The following is a 24,368-nucleotide window of genomic DNA, read 5'->3' as shown; positions in this document are numbered from 1 at the left end:
TCAGCAGTTTGACTGCTGAGTGAACCTGCATTTCAGCAGTTTAAGGTAGCTGTCGATTTTGTTGGTGTCGCGGCGAAAGCAGTGCAGGAGATTGTACAAGTGCAGCATTATGGAGCCTCCATCCTCGGACAGAGGTTGGACCCACTGCAGGGTCTGCTGAACGGCCCCGCTCTGCTGTGTAACCTGAGAAGGGAAATGAGAAGCATTTTGAGCTGGTAAATACCTACAACCATCACCCTTGCACTCTCTGACCTGCATTGGCTCCTGATCTATCAACCCCCCCCCCCCCCATTCCTTGTTAAATAATTATGGAAGCCTTGAGGAAATTCCAACTGAACAACATCGGGCAGTGCTCCGATTCCTTCTGCTTGTGAATAGCCTATTGTCGTTCTCTGTCTATTCTGATGCTAAGCATTTGTGCGTCAACCAGAAGCCAGATAGTAACATTGCACAACCCTCTAGTTTGCTGGGATGTGAGCTTCTCTAACTAGCAGTTCATGCGCCATGGTAGCACAGTGGTTAGCATGGTTGCTTCACAGCGTCAGGGTCCCAGGTTCGATTCCCCGCTGGGTTCACTGTCTGTGTGAAATCTGCACTTTCTCCCCCTGTCTGCGTGGGTTTCCTCCGGGTGCTCCGGTTTCCTCCCACAAGTCCCGAAATAAATGAATAATCCTACATCTTGTAGGCTTACATTAACACTGCAATGAAGTTACTGTGGAAAGTCCCTAGTTGCCACATTCCGGCGCCTGTTCGGGTACACCGAGGGAGAATTCCGAATTCTCAGCTGGAACGGGAATTGCTCTGCATCAGAGACCAGCTGTCTAGCCCACTGAGCTAAACCAGCCCCTGTTACTTAACCCGGTTAGGTAATAGGTAACCAAGGTCCCTGGCACTGTGAAGCAACTATGCTAACCACTGTGCCAATTAGCTGCAACGCATTTTGCGGTGCCCCGAGTTCATGATGGGTTTTATAGTTTTCCGTCTCCTTGCCCCTTCATATCCCTGTGACTTTACCTGCTCGCTGATCTTGCTCAATCCTTTTGCAAGTTGCTTCATTTGCTTGGCAATCTTCATTGATTTAATCAAGATGGAGCTTGTGATCGTATTGTCACTGAACCTCGAGATCGCGTACTGTAGAGGGTCCCTCCAGGAGCGTAGTATAACAACTGCAAGGTTCAGCAGGTGCTCGCGCTGGAGTTGAACACGTGAGAAATTTTTTTTTTAAAGTTTTAATTTGAAATGCTGTCTTTCATTTTAAGTGCTGTCAAAATCTTTATTCCCTATTCTTCCATGGGTTTGTGGTTGGCCCCTCATTAAAAACAGGCAATTTGTGTCCAAATGTACTCTTCCTGGGTCCTTCACCGAAATGGCCCGCAGACACACAGTTTCTTAGTTCCCAAATGTTGGAGGGTATTTGTGATACTGGAATTATAGGTGGCCCGGTAACTACATTTGTGCTCCTATGTTACTTTTGAATAGTTCTGATGAGACAAAAGGTCCTCATTGGCTTAGATGCCTGTTTAGAAGAGGCAATTTGTAGAAATAGATAGTGTATACACAATGCTTGTGAATATCAGAAAATGGCTGTTAACTATTTTAGCAATACTAAAGACTGAACCAGCTACTTTCCTTTAATAATAAGTTACAAACTGTGTAAACTACCTCATGAGAACCTACGGAGTATTTCAACAGCCGCTGATAACAGCTTCCCAGAACAAGAAATGCTATGTGTCCTTGATAAGATTAAGGACTCCAGTTGCAGACAGGACATCATTATGTTAGTTTTGAATGACTTCTGTATGAAGTTAGGGGCGGGTAAAGACAGCACCCACTTTAACCATATATGTGATAACTGGGATGTTAGGAAAATTGATTGACTGCATGTAATGAAGTGCGACACGAATATAGTTGATTGATTGTATGTAAATGAGAATACAACTAATTCCGCCCCTTGAATCTGTGTATTAACCCGTGTGAGCCTCAGCTCAAGTGAGAAAAGGTGCTGTCAAAGGCTCAGGCCTTTCCTCCCAGAATTCTGATATAATAAACTGCTTTTTTTGACTTATACTCAGGCCTTTATGTGAATATTTTCACCTCTAACACCAAAGAAGAAATGTTCCTTTGGGGAAGTATTGCAGACCGGCATTTCCCTTGGAGGCTGTCACGCAGTAGACAACACTGTCCAGTGATCCAGTGGGGGGGTTGGGGGAAGAGAATTAGTTCCTTTTCCTATCTTTCCAGCACCCTTCTTCCTGCCAAAAAAAACAATGCCTGCCAAAAACACTTGACCAAGGAAACCATGTGGGTGGCATGGCATTCATAGGGAGAGCCATTTGGCCCATTGTATCAGTGCCAACCCACTGTACGCCATATGACACAGTGCAATGATGCAGAATGAATTCATGCTGCTCACAGTGCCAAGGGCCGTTTGGGTTAAGTTTACCTCCTGTCTTCCATTTTCACTGCCCTCTGAGCAAGAACATTTTTGGGAGTAATTTGCCCTCCTGTCTTCTAAGCGAGTAAGTGGGGTGTAGCAAAAATCCTACTTAATGAGGAATGGATGATTTTCTGAAATTGAGGGGTAAATTTTGTGGCATTTTACTCTTTGAATTGCTTCGTCATAAATACTCACACTTGTATTTAATGCATCTTCTTTGTTCTGAGGTGTCATTATGGAGGAGGTGTGGCAGCTATTAACAATGCTGAGGTTAAGATGTTTGCCTTGGATAAGGCGCTGATTCTGTTAATGAAAAAACATTGCGTAAGGAACAGGAGCACGAGTAGGCCATTTGGCTCATTGAATCTACTCCGTCAGTCGATAAGCTTACGGCTGATTTGATTCATAATCTTTATTGTCACAAGTAGGCTTACATTAACACTGCAATGAAGTTGCTGTGAAAAGCCCCTAGTCGCCACATTCCGGCGCCTGTTCAGGTACACACAGGGAGAATTCAGAATGTTCAAATGACCTAACAGCACGTCTATTATGGCTCTTTCTTGTCTGCCGCCATAACCCATGACTCCCTTGTAGACCAAACATCTATCCAACTCATCCTTGAACGTAATCAATGATTCAGCCTCCGCTCTTCCCCTGAATTCCAAAGATGAATGACCCTCTGAGAGGAAAATATTCCACCTCATCTCCGTCTTAAATTGGAGAACCTCATTTTGAAACTGTGTTTCCACTGCCCCACCTCCCAGTTCCAGATTTCCCATCGAGGGAAACATCCTCTCGACATCTCCCCCTGCTAAACCCCCTCGTGTTTCAATCAGATCAATTCTTTGTAAAAGTATTAGCATGCCTAGCACCAGAGACAGTTGGAATACACTCTGCACAAAGATGTGCAGGTTAGGTTGATGGGCCATGCTAAATTGCCCCTTAGTGTCCAAAGATGTGTGTATTAGGTGGGATTACGGGGATAAGACATGGAAGTGGGGCTTGGTGGGGTGCTCTTTCAGAGGGTCGGGGCAGACTCGATGGGCCAAATGGCCACCTTCTGCATGAGGGATTCTATTTTATGATGATTGCTATTGTGTGCCAGTGGCAGAGGGACTGAATGTTTAAGGTGGTGCATGGAATGCCAATCAAGCAAGTTTTTTTTAAATTTAGAAGACCCAATTATTTTTTTTCCAAAGAAGGAGCAATTTAGCGTGGCCAATCCACTTAACCTGCACATCTTTGGGTTGTGGGGGTGAGACCCACGCGGATACGGGGAGAATGTGAAAACTCCACACAGGCGGTGACCCGGGGCCAGGATCGAACCCGGATCCTCAGCGCCGCAATCAAGCAAGTTGCTTTGCTCTGGATCGTGTCAAGCTTGTTGGAGTTGCTCTCACTAGGTTCATAGATCATACAATTTACAGTGCAGAAGGAGGCCATTTGGTCCATCGGGTCTGCACCAGCTCTTGGAAAGAGCACACCACTCTATCCCTGTAACCCAGTAACCCCAGCTAACCTAAGGGCAAATTTAACATGGCCAATCCACCTAATCTGCACATCTTTGGACTGTGGGAGGAAACCGGAGCACCCGGCGGAAACCCACTCATACACGGGGAGAACGTGCAGACTCCGCACAGACAGTGGCCCAAGCCGGGAATCGAACCTGGGACCCTGGAGCTGTGAAGCAACTGTGCTAACCACTCTGCTGCCGCTAACGTTAACTAAACACTAACACCAATCCTCAATCAACGCACATCTGATACAATTCACGGACCGGCATAGATAATCATTTGCTATTCATCCTATCATAGAACTTCTGTTTAATCCTTTGCGTTTGTTTGCTCCTGTGAATATTACTTTGTTTTTATTTTTTGCCAAGAATCTCGTTCAACCGAGATGTACAGTTGTTGGGTAGATTCTTTGAAAAAGCAACTTGGGTTTGATATAAAGATACTCACAAATTCATTGAGCACATCCGTGGACAGAGTGTGGATCTGGTCGGAGATCTCAACTGCCCGATCAAACAGTTCACCTATTGAAATTGTTTGGCATGCACCATGCTGGTTGACACAAATGGGCATGATGCTGCCAGTCCCGGCTTGAACTCCAAACACCAACACTACCAGGGAAAGTAAATCTAGGAGTGAGAAAAAAAAGTTACAAGTAAGTTAAGCTCTGAATGTGTTAATGATGGAGTTACGGAGCCAGAGAAGTTCCAGGTTCCGTCCACGTGCCATGCTGATCACAGTCGGGATTCTTAAAGTGCTGCCATTGACCACGATGGCTTGGCTGGGCCAACGAGAGAGTAGGTTGGAAAATCAGCCAGCATTTCTATTCCCGGTCCCTACCCTTTGACTTTTTTCTTCTTCCTGCCCATTGGAAGGTGGGCAAGAGGAGAAACGGCAAATGCTGGAAATACTCAGCAGGTCTGGCAGCCCCTGTGGAGAGGGAAACGTGGTCATGTTTTGAGCCAAGTGTGACTCTCCTTTGGAACCTCCGAATCAGCAACCCACCGAGCAGCCAGCGAACACTCCATGCCCAAGCTCATAGGCAAGGATTGGCCAGTTGAGGCCAACGTGTGCAACTGAGCTGAAACACCAGCCAATTCCTTTACCAGAAGAAAGCGCGGGGGTTGGGGGGGTGGGGGGGGGGGGGGGGGACAGAAGCAAAGAGGGGTTATAAAATTGAAGACTCCACTCATTGAAATTACCCATTGTAATAGGAGTCATCGCCAAGAAAAACAAACCTACAACATGTAAGCTTACCATAAAATGTCTCCTCTTGGGCGGCACGGTGGCAGAGTGGTTAGCACTGCTGCCTATGCACCCGGTTTCGATCCCGGCCCCGGGTCACTGTCCGTGGGGGGATTGCACATTCTCCCCATGCCTGCGTGGGTCTCATCCCCACACAATCCAAAAAGATGCGCAGGTTAGGTGGACTGGCCATGCTAAATTGCCCCTTAATTGGAAAAAATAATTGGGTGCTCTAAATTATTATTTTTAAATGTTTCAATCCAATTCTCGTAGCCATGAGCCCATTCTGACTGCTCACTCAACCTCCACGTAATATAGCTGTAGTGAAATGGAACATCATTATAACAGCACCTCGGAAAGCATTATTCTCTAGTTGGGGGTCACATTTTTTTAATCTTCATTTTCGGGATATGGGTGTCACTGGGCAAGGACAGCATTTATTACCCATCCCTAATTGCCCTCGAACTGAGTGGGTTGCCGGGCCATTTCAGAGGGCCAGTAAATAGTCAACCAGATTTTGGGTCGAAGTCACATGAAGGCCAGACCAAGTAAAGGAGGCAGATGTCCTTGCCGAAAGGGACGTTCGTGAACCAGGTGGGCTTTTGCAACAATGGTTTTGCAATCGTTCAGTTTTTAATTCCAGATATTTTTATCAAATTCAGATTTCACCATCTGCTGTGGTGGGGTTCGAAACCGGGTTCCCTCGCATTACCCTGAGTGTCTGGTTTACCAATCCAGTGGCAATACCATTGATGCATTGCCTCCCTCGGTAGGGGAAAGGGTGGGAGCTTTGCTCCAGACCTAACCTATGGTATATTTTTCATCCTGAAACTGGCCTCCTTGAATGAAAAGAATTCAATTTTCCAACACTAACATCCCTTACCTTGATAACTGCAAAACGTCACTGTAATAATAAATTCGGAAAAGCCCATACCATTAAACGAAATGCGACCATAGATTTGAAGGATGACCATTGCCTTTGATATTCTTTTTAACAGGAAAAAGCAAAGCTTCAACTTATCTTGTTACTTACCAAAGCATTTGGAGCAATTTATATACCTGTTTATAATAATATTCATTAACTACATCACTGTGCATGGGCCCTCCAACGATTAATATTCAGTTAGCACCTTTCACCACACAATTAGTCACTTATTGGAAAGATATTGTATGCAACTGGTTAATTAATTAATATTTAGTCTTTTTCTCTCTCCTTAATTACATCCGAACCCGTGCTGTCATGTCCCTTAAATAGAACCTTGTATCGAAAGAATGGAAAGGACGTTTTGGTTGGGAGAATAAGAAAGACAAGCATGAGTGGTGGAAATCCGCAATGAAAATAGAAACAGTCGCAACTTGTCAGTCAGCATGTGAGAAAGGGAAGGTGGACCAGCTCTGCTGGTGTCACTCTTTGTTAGATCTACGTCATGGACTGTAGTAGCCTTTAAGGGATGTACAGCAGGAGGGCGGTGTGACCCCACCACCCCGAGTGGGGAGGGGGGGCGCTTGATGCAGAACGCTGGCTTTTGTACCCAGGGTAGATCCTAGAGCTAGTAGTGGTAACATCGTGAAAGCCTCTGTAAATGCCGTTCGTAAATAACCCGTTACAATTCGTTACACACACTGACTGGCGATTGCCAATCCTTCCTTTGCTCCATACGCAAACCCTGTTTGTTCTCCCCTCTCTGTCTATCGCACCAATCAAAGGTGAGCAGAGGGGTTCCCTACATCACAATAGTGATTACACTTCAGGGAAGTATTTCACTGGCCGTGAAAAGGTCTGGGGCGGTTTGTTTTTTTGCTTGCTTATTTGTTCCATGGATGCGGGCAGACCATTTATTGCCCCTTTCTATTCGGCGGGAAGTTCCACTTTTTTGACCACCCTTTCGGGCAGTGACCACCACCCTCTGGGTGAAAATGTTTCTCCTCGAATCCCCTCTAAATCTCCTGGCCCCTTAACTTACATCTGTGACCACCCCTGGTTATTGCCGCCTCTAGAAAGTTTCTTCCCGTCTATCCTACCTATGTCCCTCAACTTTGTACACCTCAATCAGCCCCCCCCCCCCTCAGCCTTCTCCACTCCAAGGAAAACAAACCCACCCGATACAGCCTCTCTTCATAGCTGAAGCGCTCCAGCGCAGGCAGCATCCTGGTGAATCCCTGCTGCACCCTTTCTAGTGCAATCAGACCCTTCCTGTGGTGACCAGAACAGCACATAGTACTCTAGCTGTAGCCTAATGAGCGTTTTATACAGCTCCCTCACAACCACCCTACTCTTATATTCTATGCCTCGGCTAATAAACCCAAGTATCCCATATGCCGCCTTAACCACCTTTTCTATCTGTCCTGCTGCCTTTAGGGACTTACGGACATGCTCGTCAAGGTCCCTCCGTACTTCCTCGCATCCTGCCGTTCCTTGTGTATCCCCTTGCCTTGTTAGTCCTTCCAAAATGCATCACCTCACACTTTTCAGGGTAAATATTGTAACCATTGACGTATTGTGGAGGGGGGGTTTGAGGGTGGAGGTGAGAGGTCAGCCGGATGCACACATACAGTTGCCGATTCTGTAACCATGTCTATGCTGGTATCATAAAACACGGCAAATACTCAGCAATCTGGCAGCATCTGGTGAAGAGAGAAACAGTTGATGTTTCGGTTCGATAACCTTTCGCAACGAGCCTGTACCGCTCCATTTGGAGACTCTCGAGATGCACAGCATATCCATTTCTGAAGGTGGATAAATCACCTGGACCGGATGGACTACACCGCCGGGTTCTGAAGGAGATAGCTAAGGAGATTGCGGAGGCATTGGTGATGATCTTTCAGGATTAACAGGTGGCAGGAAGGGACCCAAAGGACTGGAAAGTGGCAAATGTAACACCGCTGTTTAAGAAGGCTGGGAGGCAGGAGACGGGAAATTATAGGCCGGTTAGCCTGACTTTGGTTATTGGTAAGATTTTACAGTCCATTATTAAAGATGAGATCGCAGAGTGCTAGGAGGTGCATGATAAAATAGGACTGAGTCAGCATGGCTTCGTCAAGAGGTGGTCATGTCTGACAAATCTGTTAGAGTTCTTTGAGGAGGTAACAAGAATGATCCCTGGAATGAAGAACTTGTCATGTGAGGAACGGTTGAGGACTCTGGGTCTGTACTCGTTGGAGTTTAGAAGGATGAGGGGGGAATCTTATTGAAACTTACAGGATACGGCACGGACTGGATAGAGTGGGCGTGCAGAGGATGTTTCCACTTGTAGAAAAAACTAGAACCAGAGGACACAATCTCAGACTAAAAGGATGATCTTTTAAAACAGAGATGAGGAGAAATTTCTTCAGCCAGAGGGTGGTGAATCTGTGGAACACTTTGCCGCAGAAGGCTGTGGAGGCCAAATTACTGTGTCTTCAAGACAGAGATAGATAGGTTCTTGCTTAATATGGGGATCAGGGGTTACAGAGAGAAGGCAGGAGAATTGGGATGAGAAAAATATCAGCCATGATTGAATGGCAGAGCAGATTCGATGGGCCGAGTGGCTTAATTCTGCTCCTGTGTTTTATGCCCTCTTGAAGCGTGAATTTGCTTAAGGGCAAGTTACAGAACTCAATTAGGGTTAATCATTCATGTTTGCACCCTCGGGGGCAGCATGGTGGCACAGTGGTTAGCATTGCTGCCTACGGCACTGAGGACCTGGGTTCAAATCCCGGCACTGAGGACCTGGGTTCGAATCCCGGCCCTGGGTCACTGTCCGTGTGGAGTTTGCACATTCTCCCCGTGTCTGCGTGGGTTTCACCCCCACAACCCAAAGATGTGCAGGATAGGTAGATTGGCAACTCTAAATTGCCCCTTAATTGGTCAAAATAATTGGGTACTCTAAATTTATTTTAAAAATGAAAAAAAAAATGTTCGCACCCTCAGATAATCCCATCAGTCTGACATTCATCGCTCTGAATGCCTCTCTCAGGAAGTGGAAAAAACCTTGAGAAGATGTCAAAACAAAGATTAGTTGTCTCTTTTATTCAGCAATTAGTCCCACAGTGTCCATATGTTCTCCACATGTGCAGGTAGCTCTCTACGCACACAGGAAAACCTGGTGCGTCATTGTAACCACCAGCTGATAGCAGACCACAGTCCAGCTCGTTTGCCTTCCACCATCCTGATAGCCACACGTTAGAAAGAAAGGCCTGCATTTATATAGCACCTCTCATAAGCGCAGGAAGGCTGCAAAGTGCTTTGGAACACATCCAGTCACTGTTGTAATGCAGCAGCCAATTGGCACACAGCACGTTCGCACACAAACCGCAATATCAGTCCTTAATGGCACCATTAACACCCCCCCCCCTTTTGCCTCATGTCCGTGACACCTTTGCCAATATCTCCTTTGCCCCTCCCTATCACTGTCCTATTCTGTCCACCTATGGGTTTTAATACAGGGACTACCGGTGCTGCCCAATCGGCACAAGGTGCTGGCCGGATGATCCCCAGGCTGAGCTCATCTTTCAATGCACTGGGGATCAAGCGGACCCCGAAGTATTGAGGCTGGACCTCAGGAGTTACGTGTACCGTGGCCACGGTCCCCTTAATTGTGTCCAGGCCTTTCTGGAAGACTTCTGGGTACTTCCCCAAGACTTTGTAAAGTTCTCCAGTGACATCCGTAATATCTGTTGCCAGTCCAGCCAGAGGTATTGAGCCAATCACAGCCCAGCGGACTCATAGAATCATAGAATTTACAGTGCAGCAGGAGGCCATTCGGCCCATCAAGTCTGCACCGGCTCTTGGAAAAATCGCCCTTACTTAAGCCCACACCACCACCCTATCCCCATAACCCAGTAACCCAGATACTAAGGGACAATTTAGCATAGCCAATCTGCCTAACCGGCACATCTTTGGACGGTGGGAGGAAACTGGAGCATCCGGAGGAAACCCACGCAGACACAGGGAGAACGGGCAGAGTCCCACAGACAGTGACCCAAGCCAGGTATCGAACCTGGGACCCTGGAGCTGTGAAGCAACTGTGCTATCCACTGTGCTACGGTGCTGCCCTATTATTAACTGACTGCTGTTCCTAGGTGACTGGGGTTATTGTCATGCCAGCTATGGCTGGGGGTTCCCCCGTGGAAGTTACTAATCTCGCCTCGGTGACCGCCAAGCCCAGCTGCAGAATCTCGTCCGTATTTTCTATCTTCTTCTTAGTGAAAACACAGCTCCCGTATCCTGCTCCATATCCAGCGGGTAGCTGTTTACCTGGACACTTATTTGGATGGGGACAACCTGAGGTGCGGCAATGCAATTTAATTGCGTGCACTCATCGTCAGAAGGCTGTTCCAGGTGGAGAGTCCTGGCTCTGGGCTGGCATCTCCCTTGGGAAGGCCGGAAGGTTTGCTGGCCGACTTGTAGGTTCCTAACTTTGCGGCTTCGCAGACCACAAGTGCCGCACCGCCGCGGATCATCCATCGACTCCGGGGTGAGGGGGGTGGGGAGTCCTGCCTGGTTACAGCAGCCCTTGGCCAACAGGCCTGGTCCTGACAGTATTAATGTCAAGGTGTGGTTCCAGAGGTCCCAACCCTAGGGGCGCACTGTGTGTCGGAATGGGGGGGGGGGGGGCACATCCAACGCGGTTTACCTCTATCCCTGTCATCCCGTGGAATTCCTGGACTCCCTCCTCTGCGCTGTCCCGGGAGAGGGAGATCTCAACGCCCTTTTTCAGGTCCAGCAACGGCTCAGCCAGCCATTTCCGCAGGATAGCCATATTATTAACCCTGCACACAAGGTGCATTTCGGGCTGGGATAGCCCATAGTCTCAAAACTCTGCCAGTTGGCGCAATCGCGCCAGAAATTCAGTAACGGACTCCCCTAAGGTCCTCTCGACCGTGTTAAATCGGTGTCTTTGAACAATGACCGATGACTTGAGGTGGTAGTGGTTTATCGTGATAATGGTCTTCGAACGTCTTGAAGTCTGGGGCTGTGGTGCATGTTCGGCTCTTTATGACGCTGAACATGGCAGTCAGAAGAATTACCGTCTGGCGATCAACCCCAAAGATAGCATTTGCCTTTAAACAAATTGCGCGTACACCAACCGTATTGAGCACAGTCCTCTGCACCCGCATCGACTCATCGAATCTGCCAAAGAACAGCATTTTCAACATGTTACAAACCTTAATCCTTTGTGATGCGAGGTGGCGGTACTCTGAAATGTCTGGCAGCGCAGACTGCGGTTCCGCTTTCTCCTCATCGCCAATATAGTAGTCACGGAGGAGTCTGGAAAGAAGATTCAAAAATGGTTTGTTTTCAACCCTTGGTTTCGGAAGGTTATAAACAAGCAACAGCCCAAGTCCCAGCCGGAACTATTCTGAAACCCTGGCTCCCACCTGGGCCGGGCTTTATCCTGTGGAATTAACCAGCCCGCTGATGGCCCCCACCCTTCAGCGCGGGAGCTTGTACTCCACAAGGCTCACAGGGAGATTAATCCGGTCGTCCCTCTGGGTCCTGTGGGGGATTACAACAATCATCTTTAGACTTCTTCATGGGTGGCACGTGGCGCAGGGGTTAGCACTGGGACTGCGGCGCTGAGGACCCGGTTTCGAGACCCGGGTTCGAATCCCGGCCCTGGGTCACTGTCCATGTGGAGTTTGCACATTCTCCCCATGTCTGCGTGGGTCTCACCCCCACAACCAAAGACGTGCAGGGTGGGTGGATTGGCCGTGCTAAATTGTCCCTTAATTGGAAAAAATGAATTGGGTACTCTAAATTTATTTTTAAAAAATCATTAGACTTCTTCCCCGACCTGCTCCCAGGCTGGTGTTTATATCCTATAGAGGATCCTCCAATTGGGAGGAAGCTCCGCCCCCGATCACCTGGGGAGCTCGTATTCCAAGGTGTAGGAGAGGAACCTTTTTTTTAATAAATTTAGGGTACCCAATTAATTTTTTCCAATTAAGGGACAATTTAGCGTGGCCAATCGACCTACCCTGCACATCTTTGGGTTGTGGGGGGTGAAACCACCGCAAACACAGGGAGAATGTGCAAACTCCACACGGACAGTGACCCAGAGCCGGGATCGAACCTGGAACCTCAGCGCTTTGAGGCAGCTGAGCTAACCACTGCTCCACCGTGTCGCCCGTAGGCGGGGATCCTAATATAATGCAGCTGCAAGCCCCTTTGAGGGTCTTAACTGCGGTATTGGTTTCCTTGGAGGAGAGACGGTTGGGGGTGCAGGGGGAGTAGGGGTGGGTGCTGTGGTTTGAGAGAGTAAGTAGAGAGAAACTGTTTCCTCTGGTAAGCGACTCAGTAAGTAGATGCACTGGATTTAAAATAATGAGTTGAAGAGTGGAGTTGAGATCCTTTTTTACTCGGGGTTGTTACGATTGGGGAACCATAAACTGAAATGGTGGCGGAGATCGATTTGAATTGGAACTTTTGACGGGGTTTTGGGGCGTGTAATCGAAGTGGATTAATTTGCAGGGAATGGGACTAAATCGGGAATGGTAGCTTCCTGTGCTGTAGGGTTCTTTGATTCTACATGGATCCGAAATTGATTCACAGCATCCAGAGAACATGCAGACATACGAATTAAAGCAAGAGGAGGCCATTAGGCCCTTCAAACCTGCCCCGCCATTCAATGAGAACATGGCCGATCGAATTGTAACCTCAACCCCACACTTCTGACGATGCCTGACAACCTTACACCCCCCCCCCCCACCTCTGTTAATCAAGAATCTATCCCGCTCTACCTTAAAAAATATTCAAAGACTCTGCTTTCCACCGTCTTTTGAGGAAGAGAGTTCCAGAGACACACGAACCTCTGAGAAACAAAGATATGTCCTCATCTCCGTCTTAAATGAGCCACCCCTTATCTTTAATCGGTGACCCCTGTCATGATATGCAAACATGTAGATAATGATGCACATAACCAATGAGCAGGAAGGACACTCAGGGGTGGTATCTCACTATAAAAGGCATGAGGCATTCACACTCCGCCTCTTTCCACTCAGTCTCCAGAGCTTGGTGCTCGGCCAAATCCATGAGGGACACCTGGGCGTCGAGAATGCAGATGCAGAGCCAGGCAGGCTGTCTACTGGCCCGGTATTAGCCAGGATATCTCGAACGTGGTCCTCAACTGTGCGAACTGTCAACGCTTCCAGCCAGCACAGAGAAAGGAGACGCCCCAGCAGCATGAAATCGAGACCTCCCAGTGGTCCAATGTTGGCATCGACCCCTTTCGTACGAATGGTCATGACTACGCGGTGATTATTGACTTTCTCCAACTACCCAGAAGTGGTGAAGCTCTCAGACCTGACATCTCGGACCGTCATCAAGACCTGTAAGGAGACGTTCTCCAGGCATGGTATCCCACTCACTGTCATGAGTGACAATGGCCCGTGCTTCAGCAGCCACGAGTGGTCTATGTTTGCCAAGTCATACCATTTCAAACATGTCACTTCCAGCCCACACTATCTGCAGTCCAATGGGAAGGTGGAAAAAGGGGCGCACATTGTGAAACAGCTCATCTCCAAGGCCGCGGATTCTGCTTCTGATGTCTACCTCGCGCTGCTTGCGGACAGGGCGACCCCACTGTCCACTGGCATGTCGCCGGCTCAGCTCCTGATGAATAGGGACCTGCGGACGATACTTCCAGCCATACACTTGCCCAACCTGGATCACCTCCCGGTGCTGCAGAAGGTGCAGCGGCTCCGAAACCAGCAAAAGCAGGGCTATGATGCTCATGCCACCGATTTGCCCGTGTTATCCCCGGCGGACACCGTCAAGATCAAGGTACCGGATGGTGGCTGGTCTGCTCCAGCTGTCATTGTTTGATAGGCTGCGCCCCGCTCGTATGTTGTACGTATGGCTGATGGTTCTGTTGTGCGACGAAACAGACGGGCACTGCGCAAGGTTGCCTGCCCACAACCGCTCTCTACTCCGTTTCCGTCCGTTGTTCTTTCACCTCCGGATACCTCACACCACGAGGCCACCAGTCAGGCTTCCATCCCGCCTGACAAGGCACTGTCGTCCCCACCACCACCTCTCCGGCGGTCAACAAGGATCAGACGCAAGCCCCGGAGACTGGACTTGAGAACACTTGCTTTGTTTAGTTAACTTTCTCAGAACTGCTTGCAAAGCATTGACACAAGTGATGGGAATCCATTGAAATAGGACCGTTTGTTAGAATTATTAAAGGAATAGACAGGGGTAGATGCGGTTGAGATGTTTCCCCTGGTCGGGGAGTCTAGAACCAGGAGGCACAATTTCAAAATGAGGGGGAAGACACTTAGGACCGAGATGAGGAGAAATCTCCTTACACAGAGGGTGGTGAATCTTTGGAATTCTCTACCCCAGAGGCTGTGGAAGCTCAGTCATTGAGTATGTTTAAACCAGAGATTGATAGATTCCTGCTTAACAATAAGGTAAAGGGTTATGGGGACAGAGTGAGAGTGAAAGACATTGAAGTGTCCAATCGGTCATGATCGTATTGAAGAGCGGAGTGGGCTCAATGGGCTGAATGGCCTCCTCCTGTTCCTATGTTCCTAGGATCTAGTTTGTTTTTCTCTGACTGTGTGACTGACAGATTCCCCGCTTGGCAAATATCCACATTCGGGCTGAAATAAGGAGCTGGTTCTGTGCCGAATCGCAGCCCATTGCCTCAGCACTCCAGCGTGCATTTCATAAAGCGAGCGCAGAGCGACAGACCGTCCCTTCGTCCTCCAGTGTTTGACATTGGGGCACAGTAGTACTGTGGTGATGCTACGGGACTAACGTTCTCAACCAGGTTCAAGTCCTTTCATGGCCTCGCCCTCCAACTCCCTCACCGCACCTCCCCCTGGCCCCCATACACCCCACCATCTCTGTAATCCCCTCTTGCCACACAACCCTCTGGATGCTCTGCGTTCTACAGATTTGATGTGGAGATGCCGGCGTTGGACTGGGGTGAGCACAGTAAGAAGTCTTACAACACCAGGTTAAAGTCCAACAGGTTTGTTTCAAACACTAGCTTTTGGAGCACTGCTTCCTCACCTGAGGAAGGAGCAGTGCTCCGAAAGTGTGTTTGAAACAAACATGTTGGACTTTAACCTGGTGTTGTAAGACTTCTTACTGTTCTACAGATTTGGCCTCTTGTGCATGCCCCACAACGCCTTACTTTTTGCATCCTTTTTTGTTTCATTAATTTATGGGATGTGGTTGTCATTAGCTGGGCAGCATTTATTGCCCATTCCTGAGGGCAGTTAAGAGTCAACCCCATTTGCTGTGCATTTGGAGTCACAGGTAATGGCAGATTTCCTTCCCTAAAGGAAATTAGTGAACCAAATGGGTTTTTCCGACATTCGATTGTGGTTTCTGTATATTATATAATCGCTTATTGTCACAAGTAGGCTTCAATGAAGTTACTGTGAAAAGCCCCTATGGTCACCTTTAATTCCAATTTATTGAATTCAAATTTCACCATTTGCCATGGTGGGATTCGAACCGGGATTCCCAGCGTATGACTCTGGGTCTCTGGATTACCAGTCCAGTGTTACTTCCCCTGAGCCACTGCCTCCCCTTGGGGCCGACGCCCCTGAGCTGGGCAATGTCCACCCTAAAGGAGGAGAAGCGGAGAGGCTCAAAATTCTAGGAAGGTGCTCCAGAGTCCTGGGCCTCGGTAGGCATTGTGCCAGGTGACTCCATCATGGCTCTGAAAGTGCACCTTGCACTTTGTACACCAGGTGGCACTATAGGCATGTAAGCTATATTTTAGCAGAAAAGCCAATTGTTTTTTGAGCTTTACCACATTAAAGAGAAGCGATTCACTTCTGTCTGATAATTAATTAATAATTTTTTTTTAATTTAGAGTACCCCATTCATTTGTTTCATATTAAGGGGCAATTTTACCCGGCCAATCCACCTGCCCTGCACACCTTTGGGTTGTGGGGGCGAAACCCACGGGGAGAATGTGCTAACTCCAGACGGACAGTGACCCAGATCGAACCTGGGACCTTGGCGCCGTGAGACAGCAGTGCTAACCCACTGCGCCACCGTGGTGCCCAATAATTAATTTTTTTATGTGCTTCTGGGGTTAGTGTCAATGGCTAGGCCGCCATTCATTGCCCATCCCTAATTGTCTTTGAGAAGGTGGTAGTGAGCTGCCTTCTTGAGCCGCTACAGCCTATGTGATGTAGGTACACCCGCAGTGCGCATAGGAAGGGAGGTCGCGAATTTTGTCACAGTGACTAGCTCAGTGGTAAAAACAGGGTGGCATGGACAAGTTGGGCCGAAGGGCCTGTTTTCATGCAGTGAACCTCTACTCTATGGTTCTATGACAGTGAAGGAATGGCGATTTATTTCCAAGTCAGAGTTGGGGGTGGGGGGGTCTTGCAGGTGGTGGTATTCCCATGTGTCTGCTGCCCTTGTCCTTCTAGGTGATAGAGGTTGGGGAATTGGAAGATGCTGCAGATAGACCCTGGGCGAGGTTTGCGTGTGATTACTGTTTGCTCTTCCACATTATGCAGTGAGGTAAAGGGATATGTGAGTTGTGTGTGGCACTGGTTGCCTCATGTGTGCTTCAGCAAAGTTCCCAACACTAAGCAAAATAACATGTTCAAGGGCGGCACAGTGGCAGAGTGGTTAGCACTGCTGCCTCACCTAACACCAAGGACCCGAGTTCAATTCCCACCGAGGGTGGATTGGCTATGCTAAATTGCCCTTGGTGTCCAAAAAAGGTTAGGTAGGGTTACTGGGATTGGGTGGAGGTTTGGAGATAGGGTGGAGGTGTGGGCTTAGGTAGCGTTCCAAGGGCCGGTGCAGACTCAATGGGCCGAATGGCTTCCTTCTGCACTGTAAGTTCTATGATATGATTCTATGACAAATTCTTCGAGGATGTAACTAGTAGAGTTGATGAGGGGGAGCCAGTGGATGTGGTTTATTTAGACTTTCAGAAGACTTTTGATAAAGTCCCGTATAAAAGATTAGTGTGTAAAATTAAAGTGAATGTGTTTGGGGGGAGTGTATTGCGATGGATAGAAAACTGGTTGGCAGATAGGAAACAAAGAGTAGGAATAATCTGGTCTTTTTCCAAATGTCAGGCAGTGATTAGTGGGGTACAGCAAGGATCGTCACCTGGTGTTAGGATCTCAGCTATTCACAATATATATTGATGATTTAAATGAGGGAACTAAATGTAATATCTCCAAATTTGCAGATAACACAAAGCCAGTGGGAGATTGAGCTGTGAGGAGGTGTCCTTCAGCGTGATTTGGACAAGTTGAGCGAATGGGCTAATGCATGACCTCATAGAAACCTATAAAATTCTAACAGGATTCGACAGGGTAGATGTAGGAAAGATGTTTCCGATGGCAGGATAGTCCTGAACTGCAGCGAGGAACAAGACAGGGCTCTCCCCTGTCCCCACTCTTGTTCGCGTGAGCGATCGAACCCCCGGCGATAGCCCTGCGGGACGCGAAAAGCTGGAAGGAAATCCGGAGAGGAGACAGAGAGCACAGAGTCTCACTCTATGCAGATGACCTGCTCCTCTATGTCTCGAAGCCACAGGAGGGACTGAAGGCAATACTGCAAATCCTGAAATGGTTTGGAACCTTCTCGGGCTACAAACTAAACCTGGGCAAAAGCGAGGCATTCCCAGTGAACCCAAAAGGGGGAGGGACAGAGCTGAAGAGGCTCCCGTTTAAAACGGCCCAGAACAGATTCCGTTACCTGGGGATCCAGATAGCCAGAGACTGGACACAGATCCACAAGTGGAAGCTGACCAGCCTGGTGGAGGAAGTAAAAAAGGACCTTCAATGGTGGGGCTCACTCCCACTCTCCCTGGCGGGAAGAGTGCAGACGATCAAGATGAACGTACTGCTGAGCTTCCTCTTCCTGTTTAGATCCATCCCGATCTTCATCCCCAAGGCCTTTTTCCAATACGCAGACAGGCTAATCATGGTGTTTGTGTGGGGGGGGTAAGAACCCGAGAATTCCCAAACCGACACTGCAAAGAGGGAAAGTCAAAGGGGGCCTGGCCTTAGCAAACCTACAATACCACCACTGGGCAGCAACGGCAGAAAGAGTGAGGGGATGGGTACAAGAACCCGACACAGATTGGGTACAAAAATGGAGGAGGCATCCTGTAAAGGAACGACCCTCTGGGACCTGGCAACAGCAGCACTCCCATCCTCCTCAACAAGATACACAACGAGCTCAGTGGTAGCGGCCACGCTGAGAACGTGGACCCTGGTGAGACAGCACTTCGGGATAACCAAAATGGCCCCCATGGCCCCCCATATGCAGCTATCATAGATACCCCCCCCCCCCCCCACTGCCCCCCAGCCATGCTGGATACCACCTTCAAAAGCTGGAGGCAGGACGGGGGCACACTGACGGTCGGGAACTTCTACGTAGGGCGCAGACTGGCGACACTAGATGAACTGACAAGGAAGTGGAAACTAGCAAGAGGACAGGAAATGAGACACCTCCAAATAAAACACTTCCTGCGCTAAGAGACAGTGGGGTACCCTGGGGCCCCAGAAACCACACTACTAGAGGACCTGATAGGCACAAGCAGCGAGAAGGGGGGGGGGGGGGGGCAATGTGGGAAAATATATGGACAGCTAATGGACAGAGCCCGGACTCCACTGGACGAGACCAGACAAAAATTGGAGGACGAACTGGGGACAGAGATAGGGTGGGGACTCTGGAGCGAAGTACTAAGCAGGGTGGGCTCCACCTCCTCCTGCGCAAGGCTCAGCCTAATGCAGCTCAAAGTGGTGCACAGAGCGCACCTGACCAGAACCCGAATGAGCAGGTTCTTCTCGGCGGTTGAGGGCGAATGTGGACGGTGCCAGAGGGGCCCGGCCAACCACACCCACATGTTTTGGGCTTGCCCCAAGTTTGCTGGGTTCTGGACTGCCTTCTCCAAGGCAATGTCCAAGGTTGTGGGGGTGAGGGTGAAGCCATGCCCAATAGTGGCAATCTTCAGGGTATCGGAGCAGCCAGAGTTACACATAGGGAAGGGGGGGCCAACGCCCTCGCTTCCGCTTCCCTAATCCCACGCCGGTGAATCCGGCTCGGCTGGTGATCGGCAGCATCACCCAAAGCTGCAGACTGGCTCGCTGACCTCTCGGAATTTCTCCACCTGGAGAAGATTAACTTCGCCATCCGAGGGTCAGAGGCAGGCTTCCTGGATACTGGGGGGCAGTTTGTCGGTCTGTTCCAAAGCTTGTTCGGGAAGGTGGGGGAACCACGAGAGATGGGGGTGGGTTACCCCCCTTTTTTTTCCATTCTGTCCGGTAAATCAAAGAAAAGCACAGCCAAAGCCGGGGGTGGGGGGAGGGAACGACACAATGGGGAAGGGGGAGAATACATAGACCAATCCAGAGGGCACCGACACGCACACAGGGTCAGTTAAACAGAGGACAAAATAAACCTCTCTGTATAATAAAGGAAATTAGCGCGGGCAAGAAAAATGAGGGCCGGGATTCTCCCCTACCCGGCAGGGCGGGGGGGTCCAGGCGGGATGGAGTGGCGTGAACTACTCCGGCATCGGGCCGCCCCAAAGGTGCGGATTTTTCCGCACTTTTAGGGGACAAGCCCTAACCTTGAGGGTTAACCTTTGGCGCCATGCCAACCGGGGCCGAAGGGACTTCGCGGCCGGCGGAAGTCCGCGCAGGCGCAGGGGAGGGGGGTCACTTCCGCGTCCGCCATCGTGAAGGCTATGGCGAACGCGGAAGGAAAAGAGTGCCCCTACGGCACAGGCCCACCCGCCGACCGGTGGGCCCCGATCGCGGGCCAGGCCACCGTGGGGGCACCCCCCGGGGCCAGATCGCCCCGCGCCCTCCCAGGACCCCGGAGCCCGCCCCGCCGCCAGTCCCGCCGGTAAGGGAGGTGTTTTGATTCTCGGCGGTGGGACCAGCGTGACAGCAGTGGGACTTCGGCCCATCGCGGGCCAGAGAATCGCCGGGGGGGGGGGGGGGGGGGGGGGGGGCCCGCCGACAGGCGCGTCGCGATCCCCGCCACCGCCGAATCTCTGGTGCCGGAGACTTTGGGAGATGGCGGACATCACTCCGGCGTCGGAGGCCGCTCCTCACCCCCTACTCTCCCCCTCCCCGGGGGGCTAGGAGCGACGTTGCAAGAAATTCGGCAGCCGGGCCTTGACGCTTGCGTCATAGCGGCGCGCCGAGAATGACGCAGCCGGCGGCGCCTAAGTGACGTCAGCCGCGCATGCGCATGTTGGCCGGCTCCAACCCGCGCATGCATGGGGTTGCCGTCTTCCCCTCCGCTGCTCCGCAAGACGTGGCGGCTTGATCTTGTGGGGCGGCGGAGGGGAAAGAGTGCGTCTCTTAGAGACGCCGGGCCGACGATCTGTTGGCACCGATCGCGGGCCAGTCCCCTCACGAGCACGCCCGTGGTGCTCGATCCTCTCCTCTCTCCACCCCCCCCCCACAGGCCCCACACTTACCTGTTGCGCGCTGTTCACGCCGGCAGTGACCAGGTGTGGTTGCTGGCGGCATGAACCCATCGGGGTCGTCCTGGTCGGAGAATCGGCGGTCGCTGGGAAAAACGGCAATTCTCCGAGCGGCGTGACGCAAAACGCAACACGCTATTTTGGGGGGGGTGGGAGAATCGCGGGGGGTGCCAGGGCGGCGTGGTGTGATTTGCCCGGCCCTCCCGCGATTCTCCCACCCAGCGTGGGGAGCGAAGAATCGCGCCCAGTACCTCCAACAGTGTAGCACTCCCTCAGTACTGCCTCTTTATGGCCGCGTGTTCTGCTGTGTACAGTATGGGTCACCTTATTTAAGGAAGGTGTAAGCAGTTCTGAGAAGGTTTACGAGACTGGAATGGGCGGGTTGTCCTATGAAGAAAGGTTCGACAGGCCAGGCCTATATCCGCTGGTGTGTAGGAGAATTCAAGGCAACTTTGTTGAAACATGTATGATCCTGAGGGATATTGACAGAGTGGATGTGGAGAGGATGTTCCCTCTCTTGTGGGACAATCTAGACTTAAGGGGCACTGTTTAAGGGGAGTCGTCCATTTAAAATGGAGATGAGGCGAAATCTTTTCTCTTAGAGGTTCGAAAGCCTCCGGAACTCCTTTCCTCAACAGGCAGTGGAAGCAGAGTCTTTGAATATCTTTAAGATGGATGAATTCTTGGTAAGCAAAGATGTGAAAGATTATTGGGGGTAAGCGGATGAGAGATTTGATGTTACTATCAGATCGGCCATGATTTCATTAAATGGTGGAGCAGACTGGAGGGGCTGAATGGTCCACTCCATGCTCCTTATTCGTATGTTCGCACGTACAGCAAATAATAAGGAAGGCAAATGGAATGTTGGCCTTTATTACAAGGAAGATGGAGTATAAAATTGGGGAGGCCTTGATATAACTGTACAAGGGCATTGGCGAGGCCACACCTGTGTACTGTTTTGGTCTACTATTTAAGGAAAGATATATGTACGTTGGAAGCAGTCCAGAGATAGAGAACCTAGTGGAGTGGAGCAGCGACAACAATCTCTCCCTCAATGCCAGCAAAACTAAAGAGCTGGTCATTGACTTCAGGAGGCAAAGTACTGTACACACCCCTGTCAGCATCAACGGGGCAGAGGTGGAGATGGTTAGCAGTTTCAAATTCCTAGGGGTGCACATCACCAAAAATCTGTCCTGATCCACCCACGTCGACGCTACCACCAAGAAAGCACAACAGTGCCTACACTTCCTCAGGAAACTAAGGAAATTCAGCATGTCCACATTAACCCTTACCAACTTTTACAGATGCACCATAGAAAGCATCCTATCAGGCTACATCACAGCCTGGTATGGCAACTGCTCAGCCCAGGGCCGCAAGGAACTTCAGAGAGTCGTGAACACCGCCCTGTCCATCACACGAACCTGCCTCCCATCCATTGACTCCATCTACACCTCCCGCTGCCTGGGGAAAGCGGGCAGCATAATCAAGGGTCCCTCCCACCCGGCTTACTCACTCTTCCAACTTCTTCCATCGGGCAGGAGATACAGAAGTCTGAGAACACACACGAACAGACTCAAAAACAGCTTCTTCCCCGCTGTTACCAGACTCCTAAATGACCCTCTTATGGACTGACCTCATTAACATTACACCATGTATGCTTCATCCAATGCCAATGCTTATGTAGTTACATTGTATATCCTGTGTTGCCCTATTATGTATTTTCTTTTATTCTCTTTTCTTCCCATGTACTTATTGATCTGTTGAGCTGCTTGCAGAAAAATACTTTTCACTGTACCTTGGTACACGTGACAATAAACAAATCCAATCCAGAGAAGGTTCACTGCGCTGATTTCTGGGATGAAGGGGTTACCTTATGAGGCACGCTTGAGCAATTTGGGCCTCTACTCATTAGTGTTTGAAGAATGAGAGATGACCTTGTTGAAACGTATAAGATTATGAGAGTGCTCAACGGGGTGGATGACGAGAGCATGTATCCACTTCCAGGGGACTCTCGAGCTAGGGGGAAAATAAGGAGATGAAGAGGAATTTCTTCTCTGAGGGTCATTAGTCTTTGGAATTCCTATCCCCAGGGGGCAGTGGAGGCTGAGTCATTGAATATATTCAAGTCTGAGCTAGGCAGGTTTTGATCGACAAGGGAGTCAAGGGTAAGAGGGAGCCACCAGGAAAGTGGAGCTAAGGCCTCAATCAGACCAACAATGATCTTATTGGACCGAAGGGCTGAATGGCCTACTCTGTTAATCTCCGATGGCAACTCTATAATAAGAACCAGAGAGCAGGTCTTAACGTTTTCAACTCCCAAGTTTCATTTGTTCTACAACCACCTCTCCAACAACACCATAGTGCCACCTGCATCCCCTTCATATTTGGCGCAGTCTATTAAACAATATAAAATCCCAATTCCAATTTAAGGACAAGAGAACATGAACTCGTTCCTGACATACTTCTGCTGGTATTATGGGTCTTATTTTGGGTGGTTCAATTTGGGCAGAATGAAGTTCAAAATGGCCAAAATTGGCGTCAATAGAGAAGCTCTGGGGCAGAGATCTCACATAAAAGGATAAGCAGAAACCCCGCTGAAGCAGATGGAGGTAGAGTGGTAATCTCACTGTGACTGCTAATCCAGATGCTCAAGCTATTTCTTTGGGGACCTGGGTTCAAATTCCCCCCCCCCCCCCCCCCCCCCCCCCCCCCCCCACACCCCCTTACAGCTGGTGGAATTTAAATTTGGTTGTTTTCTTTTGAGAAATCTAGAACATAACATGTCTCTCGGTTACGGTAAGCTATGATCGATCGTCGTTAATAAAAACCCATCTGGTTCTCTAATGTCCCCTGAGGGAAGGAAATCTGCCGTCCTTACCCGGGTCTGGCCCTACACGTGACTCCAGCCCCACAGCAATGTGATTGGCTCTTACCTGCCCTCGGAAATAGCCGGGCAGGACACTCAGTTCCAGGGCAATTAGGGATGGACAACAAACATTGGCCTTGCAACTGGCCAGCGACACCCACATCCCATACAAAGCAGTCGGAGGTGCTTCCAGAGAAAGATTGGATTGGGGGACGAGCTCAGGAGGCGAATGGCGCCTGATGGCATTTCCCGATTCTTCAAAAAAATCCTGCACTTGGATGGCAATGTCTTGGTTGGACTTAAGAAAGCTCAAGGCCGCGACTCATTCCACCTTCACTCTCTGTAAAGTGCCTAGTGGCAAAATGTTCTTCGAGTGCATTGACCTTGAGAGGTGAAGTGAAATATTTGACTTCCAACGAAAAGAGATTTTAACCCAACCTTAATCTGACTGTCCAACATAACTTGACATGATTTGATAAAACATATCCCCAGTAAACCCGTCCCTGATATTAACGCTGCCACATCCATTAAGGCTGGTAATACTACAGCGTTATCACTTACCAGTAACCAGAGACTTCATTAAGACCTGTGTTGGGGTTTTTGCACAGGCTCACGTGACCGGCTACATTTACCAAGAGAGAAGCACACAAAGTGATTCTTGCGAGCTGTAAAAAAAAAATTATCGCCAGGGGAAACGTGACACCTGATTGCATCACTGCAAAACTGGATCCGCCCCTGTTTCTAATTCTGGAGCCTCAGGGGAAAGAAGCTGAAGAGGCGCTCGCACTTTTCAGAGAGAAAATGCGCTTGCCCATCTCCCGGCAAGACATCCCAACATTCTGCTGCGACCTTGAGTGCCCGGGAGATGCTGAGGCAGGCACACC

General features: G+C 49.7%; 1 protein-coding gene across 1 annotated transcript; it reads right to left on the bottom strand.

Annotated features, from left to right (window-relative positions):
* On the bottom strand, window positions 1-24,138 carry prl2 (prolactin 2). Its single transcript, XM_038783964.1, has 6 exons — window positions 24,046-24,138; window positions 11,341-11,443; window positions 4,399-4,577; window positions 2,633-2,740; window positions 1,015-1,191; window positions 1-183 (listed from the first exon to the last, which is right to left on the bottom strand). The coding sequence occupies exons 3-6, from the start codon at window positions 4,519-4,521 to the stop codon at window positions 1-3; spliced, it is 591 nt and encodes a 196-aa protein (XP_038639892.1). The 5' UTR covers window positions 4,522-4,577; window positions 11,341-11,443; window positions 24,046-24,138.
* Window positions 24,139-24,368: the final 230 nt, after the last annotated feature.

The sequence above is a fragment of the Scyliorhinus canicula genome, chromosome 23 (genome assembly GCF_902713615.1).
Source record: "Scyliorhinus canicula chromosome 23, sScyCan1.1, whole genome shotgun sequence".
Classification (NCBI taxonomy): domain Eukaryota; kingdom Metazoa; phylum Chordata; class Chondrichthyes; order Carcharhiniformes; family Scyliorhinidae; genus Scyliorhinus; species Scyliorhinus canicula.
Note: the sequence above shows the minus strand (reverse complement) of the source record. Positions and strands in the feature narration are given on the sequence as shown.